Source organism: Leptonychotes weddellii, chromosome 1 (genome assembly GCF_054177405.1).
Source record: "Leptonychotes weddellii isolate Sample4059 chromosome 1, ASM5417740v2, whole genome shotgun sequence".
Classification (NCBI taxonomy): domain Eukaryota; kingdom Metazoa; phylum Chordata; class Mammalia; order Carnivora; family Phocidae; genus Leptonychotes; species Leptonychotes weddellii.
In genome coordinates, this window is record NC_138369.1 from 26,431,822 (window position 1) to 26,439,830 (window position 8,009).

The 8,009-nt window shown below is 42.4% G+C and overlaps 1 protein-coding gene across 1 annotated transcript in view; it reads left to right on the top strand.

The window, feature by feature from the left end:
• Nucleotides 1-7,387, top strand: part of SNTN (sentan, cilia apical structure protein) — a 14,823-nt gene extending 7,436 nt beyond the window's left edge. The window contains exons 3-4 of the mRNA XM_081803124.1: nucleotides 1,589-1,728; nucleotides 6,505-7,387. Of these exons, the coding sequence (XP_081659250.1) occupies nucleotides 1,589-1,728; nucleotides 6,505-6,663 (299 nt within the window). The 3' untranslated portion in view covers nucleotides 6,664-7,387. The remainder of the gene's footprint in view (nucleotides 1-1,588; nucleotides 1,729-6,504) is intronic.
• The last annotated feature ends 622 nt before the right edge of the window (nucleotides 7,388-8,009 follow it).

Below are 8,009 nucleotides of genomic sequence, written 5' to 3' on the forward strand. Positions count from 1 at the left end.
TTGAAAGGATTAAAAAACCCAACAGATGACAGACTGGGAGAAAATATTTGCGAAGGAAAGTCTGATTCCTTTCCAGGGGCTGTAAGCTCTGCATGGGCCAGTCTCGTCTCCTTTCCTAATCAAACACCTTCCTAGGTTCCTACCACAGCTGTCTCCTCCCAGCTCCCACAACGTGCCAGACTCCTTCTGAACTGAGCCTTCACGTCTTCTGCTCCCTGAGCCTGGGACATCTGACACAGCCCTAGTCCCAGCCTGACTCTCCCCCCACAAATGCTTTTACAGGGCAGGATCCTTCTCATCCATTAGCTCTTAGCATAAATGTTCATCTATTCTCAGAGACCTCCAAGACCAGCTACCTAAGTAGTTTTCCTCCCAGATGTATTTCTTTTATTTTTTTCTCTCTGTGCCTTCTCTGCCTCATACATCACAAGTTGTAGATATGTATCATATATACGCATATAGACAAATAATTATTGAATATATACATAAACAAATACATATGAATTCTCTTCTTGATTATTGCTTATTATCTCTCTAGATTGTAAAGTCTATTGTAAGAGGGCAGAGGCCACATCTTGTTGCGTCACTTCTGGGTGCTGAGTCCCTTAGGAAAATGTCAGAAGTATAGTAAGTGCTCAAAACAAAAGTTGTGTTATTCTGTCGGATCATCATTCTTTGTATCGACAATTGTTGCACGTTACCCGGGCTAAAAGCTGTAAGATTCTGTTTCTCTTTTCTTTTCTTCTCCATTCATTAAACGGCATGTATAAGCACCTTCTACTAGCAGGAATCTGTGCCACTGGGAGAACAGTGAGAAAGAAAGTTAGGATCCCTGGTCTCATGGAGCTTGCATTTTAGTTGAGAAGAAAGACCATTAAAAATGCAATAACTGTAATATGTGAGAAGTTCTATAATATAGGATGTGCTAGGGCCTAAGAGGATAGAGAACAATTTTCTCCACTGTACCTTGTGCAGTTCTCAGAGTTCACTGGGTGCTCTGGAAAGGAATGAGTTAGCACCACCCTTTCAAGTAGTTTAAGCCAGAGAGACCAGCTGGGAAATCACTATTGTCTGAGGCTAAGTCAAAGGGGGTCCCTTATCCATCATGATCAGAGAGCTTGCTTTGGATGCCATCCTCCTTTATCACACTGACGTGAGGTGATGCTTTGATTGACATAGAACATAAATTCCACAAGAGCAGGACTTTGTCTTATTCAGTGTGGTACCCTCAATGCCAGGGACTGAGCCTAGCACATAGCAGGTACTGCTTAAATATTTTACAGATCAGAAAACCAATGCTGAGAGAGGCGAAGTGTTTTCCCAAGGTCACATGACAAACAAGTGGGAAATCTCATCCTAATTCTACTAATTCTTATTGCTCCTGAAGAAATTTTGTTTCCATTATTTAAAGATCCAGGTCCAGATGTCCGTACAGCCCACTCCCAGATAGAGGACAAAGAATCCAAGGACAGGGCCACACTGACATACATCTTCCAACCCTGCGCCCCTTGGTTCCCTTGGAAAATATAACCCTGTGTGTGGGGAAGAGTCATTCCTAACCTAGACTATATCATTTCTTCCCTCACAGCTCTCAAGAAGGGCTCAGATCTGGAAAAAGCCATTGCCACCATCGCTCTGATTTTCAGAAATTCTTCTGATCCTGATGGTAAACTTGGAAAAGCTATTGCCAAAGATCTGCTGCAGACCCAATTTAGGAATTTCACAGAGGTAAGTGAATTAATGGATATGAAGAAACGGGGGCCATGCCCTAATGGCAGACCCAAAGAGCCAACAATCATGTTTCATTCAACGAATGGTTAATGAATACCTACTATAAGCCAGGAAATGAGCTGAGCACTGGAGTTAAGACAATGGACAAGCTAACAATCCAGCAGAGCAGAGAAACATGCTGAAAAAGTAATTAGAAATATTCAAATATTCAAATAACCGTGAAATGGTAGAGCATGCACTGAAAGAGTAAAACAGAGGGGCCATCTTGGGGCAGTCGGTCCAAGAAGCACTCCTGGAAAATAAAGGTATAGCTGAGATCTGAAGAATGAGCAAGTGTTAGTAATGCAAGGGAGGTGGGTGAGGGCTGAGAATGATACTATTCCAAGCCGAAGGAATGGTAAGCCTGTAAGGCCGGTCAAAGACCTGGGGGTGCTGGGAAGTAGTTGGTGAGAAGGTGGAGGAAAGAAGGAAGCACTAGGAGATAAGGCTGAGGAGGTAGATAAAAGTCAAATTACAGAGGTACAGCCTGAGGGCAGGAGGAAGCCAGACATGGTCTCTAAGTCCAGGACTAAGAAGGTACACCACCTACAGATGGGATTGGGGTGGGGGTGAGGGAGGGACAAAGAGAGAGTGTGAGGAAGCATCCAAACCAAGGACAATAGGTGATGAACAGGAGAGAAGTCTGGAAGGTGGAATGAACAGGATCTGATAGCTGATTGGCTGTAGGGCTGAAGGACAGGAGAAGCAAATGATGATACCCTACTTTCTGACCTTGGGAAGAAGTGGGTGGTGGCCTTATTCCCAGAGAAGACAAAGATTGGAGAATAAGCAGATTTGAGATGAGGTGGGGTGGGGGGAGAGGTGATGAGTTCCATTAGAATGTGTCAATTTTAAGATGTCCATGAAACATGCTGGAGGAGAAACAGAGCAACAGGGCATATGACTTGGGAGGTCAGAATAGAGATTTGTGTTGGCAATATAGAAGTCAGAGGTAGCAATAGATAAAGGGTCACGAACCTAAATTACGTACAGGCATATTCCCCAACCTTCAGTCACTTGAATACCACCTTCAGTATTTTTCCTCTATCTGCCTATAACCTGTATGATAATTCACTTAGAACTTTTTTCTTTAACTCTCTACTTAAATAAATTTATAGGAATACTTTAGCACTATTGTAAATGTTAATTCGGTGGGTAAAAGTGGAAGGTAGTAAAAGAATAGATGACTATTAATTTATATTTAATATTTATTCCTGCATCACCTAAAATTGCATTACATTCTGCAAGCATACTTTGGGAAGTGCTGGCCTAGGGGAAATGTGTAAGAAGAAAAGAGGGGCTCATGCAGAGTCTAGACCACCAATATTTATTTGCAGGTAGAGTAAGAAAAAAAACTTTAAAAAAAGCAGTCTGTAAGGTGCTCTGTGTGTTCTGAGAGATTAAAAAGATAAGTATTGTAATTCCATTAAAATATAAATGTATGGGCTTTCCCATAGGACAGTTATATCAGGTGTCATCCACTGGGGGGGAAGCTGGGTCAAGGGGACAACTTCTTGTGAATCTCTGATTATTTTAAAAGACTGTGTGAGAAATCAACCTTGGTTTTGGATCCACAAATAAGTGATTTTTTAAAAACCCAATTTCATTGAAACAGAGACTAGAACGGTGGTTGCCAGGGGCTGGGGGGAAGGGACGTGAAGTGATGTAGGTCAAAGGGCACACATTTTCAATTACAAGAAAGATAAGTATCATTTGTATTATTCTTTGATTTTTTTTTTTTTTAAAGAAAGACTTTTTCAGCCAAAACTATCAGGCGGGATTTGACAAGTGGTAAAAAGTTCTAGGGAGTCTTTAAGGAAGGCGTGGGTGAGTAAATCCTGTAACATTTGCCTACATCAGAGGCCTACAGAAATGACAAATTCCAGAGAGAAAAAGGGCTCTTAGCTGGCGGCTGGGCAAATCCTCAGAGAGCTTTTAACAAGCATGAAAATGAGCACCTAGCAGAGGGTCATCCTGATGTACAGTCATCTCCCCTTATGCGCGTGGATTGCTCCCAGGCCCCCATGGATGCCTGACCCCAGGGACAGAACCCAACCCTCTACAGACTGCTTTTCCCTAGGCACACGGGCCTATGATAAAGTTTCATTTATAACTTAGTCACAGTAAGAGATTCCCAATACAATAATACAATGGAACAATTATCACAATATACTCTAGTAGAAGTTATATGAATGTGGTCTTTCTAAATACTCTACCGGAGGGTGCTCACCCTTCGTGTGACCACATGAGATGATAAAATGCCACCTGACTGAGACCAAGGGAGGTGAGTGACGTGGGCCCTGTGACCTCAAGCGAGGCTACTATTGACCTTCTAACGATTGGTCAACGCAGAATGGTCGCTTGGGGATCACAGTTGACCCCGGACACTGAAACTCCCGAGATCTCGGATGAGGAGAGGGGCACTGCTATAATTCATCGCCCCTTCTGAGAACAGCCAAGGGAAAAACATTAAAGCCAAATCATTGGGAAAGACCCTCAGCCTCGGGTCCCTTAGTGTAGGCTACACTCTAGAAAGGCAGCCATTCCTGGATCTCCGGGCCTCGTAGGCAGTCCTGTCTTCTGCTCTACATGAGAGGCACCCAAAAGAAGCCACATTTTAGGGGACTCCAGGGGACTCAGGGACATTCTCAGTATTAATAGCAATGAGCTTCACTTCACGCAGGGCAAACGCACAGAGTAATGTCAGAATGCTGCCTTGGACCGAGCACCCAGCTCTGTGAGATACCTTAAGGCAGGCAGGGGCACTCGAGTCCATGCCTAAAGATGGCAGCCCCTCGGTTCTCCTGCTTTCTCCTGCATCCCCATGTGGAGTTCTCTGGTAAATGGAGATGGATCTCTTGGCTGAAGCCTGGGTTCTGAGGGGAACATCTCCTTTCTCATGAGCCTAACATAATTTGGGGGAATTTGACCCTCTATAGTCAGTCGGATATAATAAAACTGAGCATTTAAATGCACTGTTAAGAAGATAGGGCGCCTGGGTGGCTCAGTCGGTTAAGCCACTGCCTTCGGCTCAGGTCATGATCCTGGAGTCCCGGGATCGAGTCCCGCATCGGGCTCCCTGCTCAGCAGGGAGTCTGCTTCTCCCTCTGACCCTCTCCCTTCTCATGCTCTCTCTCTCTCTCTCTCATTCTCTCTCTCAAATAAATAAATAAAATCTTTAAAAAAAAAAGAAGATAAAAAAACAAGGGGCTCCTGGGTGATTCAGTTGGGTAAGCTTGGGACTCTTGGATTTAACTCAGGTCCTGATCTCATGGCTTGTGAGTTTGATCCCCACCACGGGCTCCCTGCTCAGCAGGAGTCTGCTTGGATATTCTCTCCCTCTGCCCTCTCCCCGACTCGTGCGAGTGCATGCTTTCTCTCTCTCAAACAAATAAATAAATCTTTAAAAAAAAAAAAAAAGGAAGAAGAAGAAGAAACAAAACAAGATGGCTGGTCGGGCCCCAAGAGGGCCTGGACCTGGGTCAGCTCCTGTGCTCTTCCAATGTGCAGGAAAAAAAGAGAGATCTGGCACACCTGGGTGGCCCAGTCAGTTAAGCCTCCAACTGTGGCTCAGGTCGTGATCTCAGGGTCCTAGGATCGAGCCCCGTGGTGGGTCCACGCTCATCAGGGTGTCTGCCTGAGGATTCTCTCCCTCTCCCCCTGCTCATGCTTGCTCTCTCTCCCTCAAATAAATAAAATTTTAAAAAGAAAAGAAGAGACATCTATAGCCACTTCTGACTTTTCAGCTGTGTACCATTCCAATAGTAAGTAATCCTCTCTCTGCCTTGGACCTGACCCTTTCAAAATAGCACTGAGCTGTCTTGAAGTGAGGCAGGGGAATTCCTTTAGCCCTCACTGTTAGGTGTGACCTCCTGAGAGAAACAAGAGCCTAGAGAAACAAGAATGGTCTAGCCTGTAAGAGGAATGTATCATCATTCCTAAAGGGCCTTAGTCATTGCTGTGATGGCTTTTTACAGCTAGCTGAGGGGTGAGCATTTGGGATTGAACTAAACGCAAACATAGCTCAGAATAACAATCAAATGACCTTAATGTTTTTAATGCCACTTGGGAAGATATTTCACAAGCTGTGGTTGGAAACTAAAAAGCCTCTCCGTGTATGTACTACTCATATATTTTCCTTCAATCTATTTATGAGGACTATGGACTTGGGGTGATTTATGATCAAACTAAATGCTGAACAATTTTTCAAAGCACAGATTTTCTATTAGCGTTTTTTTATTTCACATTTCTGGACAATTTTATTGTTCAGTGCAATACAGAATGAATACTTCCCATAACAGAGATTATATTTAAAAAAACAAAGATTATATTTTGAAATTCTGAAGATGTAACGTATCTGTGTTTCTAGAGAGGCAGATAGCTGTTAAGAGTGTGGGCTCCAGGATCAGAAAGCCAAGACTATGAATTCTGGCTCCATACCAATAGTTGCCTAGGTTGGGGCAAGTTACTTAGTTCTCACTGAATCTCTGGTGCTCATCTGTAAAGTGGGGACAATAATAGTATATTCAGTAAGGTCACCATGGAAATTCAGTGAAATAACCCATGAAAAGAGTTAACACGGTGCTCAGCTAGTAGCAACTTGACATGATATTATTAATAACATGTTATAACATGTTACAAAACCATGTTAATAACGTGTTTCTTATCACTTGTTATCTGTAAAACTGATGTGGCAAAATGAATTTGGTTTTCACTTATTCTTTATTCTCACAGGGACAAGAAACCAAACCCAAATACAAAGACCTCCTTTCTGAACTCGACAAGCACACTGAAAATAAGCTTGATTTTGAGGATTTCATGATTTTGCTCTTAAGCATCACTGTAATTTCAGATTTGCTACAAAATATATGGAGTGTAAAAATCATGAATTAAATAGCTTTAAAGAATGCTGTTAGACAAAATAATGGCAGTAGACAGTGTTAAATGTTTAAAGATTTTTCCATTTTATTTTTAATTAATTGAGCATACTGATCATGAATCTGGAACTGCCTGGGATGGTTCTGATTGCTAATATTTAGATCCACTGTAACTCCAAAAGTATATGCATACGCTTCAGGATGTTTGAATAGTATGGTGTCTGGGTGCTTTACAATAGGATAGATTTGATATCAATGGATATCAAATTGCTTTTGCTCAGTCAATAGTGACTTAAAACACTTTTCCTTATAGTCACTGACTTATTCATTCATTCATTTATTAAGTGATGTTTGTTGAGCCTTTACTTGATGGTACTGCTGAAGATACAGTAATGAGCTAGCTACATAATCTACGCCCTCAGACTTGCCTGCAGAGAAGCCTAGCAGAAGAGGTGGACATTTAACAATGTATTAGTTGCATATACAGTATAATCAGAACTGTGATAAGGAAATCAGGAAAGTAGAAGAGTTTATCCCCTGACATGGGCTCAAAGGTCAGAGAAACTTTATTGACATTCTGCAAAAGGCAAAACTACCCAGAGGGGAGAGAGATCAGTGGTTACCAGAACTGTGGCGGGGAAGGGAAGTTGTTCACAAATGGGCATGAAGGAACTTTTTTAGGGGGGATGGCAATGTTTTATATCTTGATTGTGGTGGTGGTGGTTACATGAGTGCACACATGTGTCAAACTCTTAGAACTGTACACTCAATAAAAAGGATGAATTTTGCTCTATGTGAATTATACCTAAATAAACATGACTTAAAACCAAAACACCCCAATATCCTTGCAATGTCTGTCAACTTTTTGTTGCCAACCAACAAGCTTTTGAGAATATCTTCTAAAAGCGGATATTTTTCAAGGACCCACATCCCCTATGTCCATGCCTGTGTTCCTGAGTTTAAATCACACACACACACACACACACACACGTCAATGCCTGAGACTTCAGACAGACTTTCACAAAGACTTTTACTCATTGTAAAATTACTGTAACTTCCAAAATCCCTCCTCATTATCTTGCCTTTTCTTCCTAGCTCAACACCATAAGCCTCAGATACATATGTGAAGAAACTCTTTCCTGGAGGGAGCCCTTCACCCCTGGTCTCACTCTGTAGTGTTTCCAACCCACCAAGACCCGATTCCTTGGCCCTTTCCACTTCCCAAACCTCAGACATTCTAAGTGTAAGAGTTTATATACCGTGTAAGAAAAAGCGCCAGACTTTACCTCTATCACCGTTTTAACAGGAAGTACAAGTATTCAACAGGACTCATACTGAGTGCCAGGTACCACTTTAGGGGCT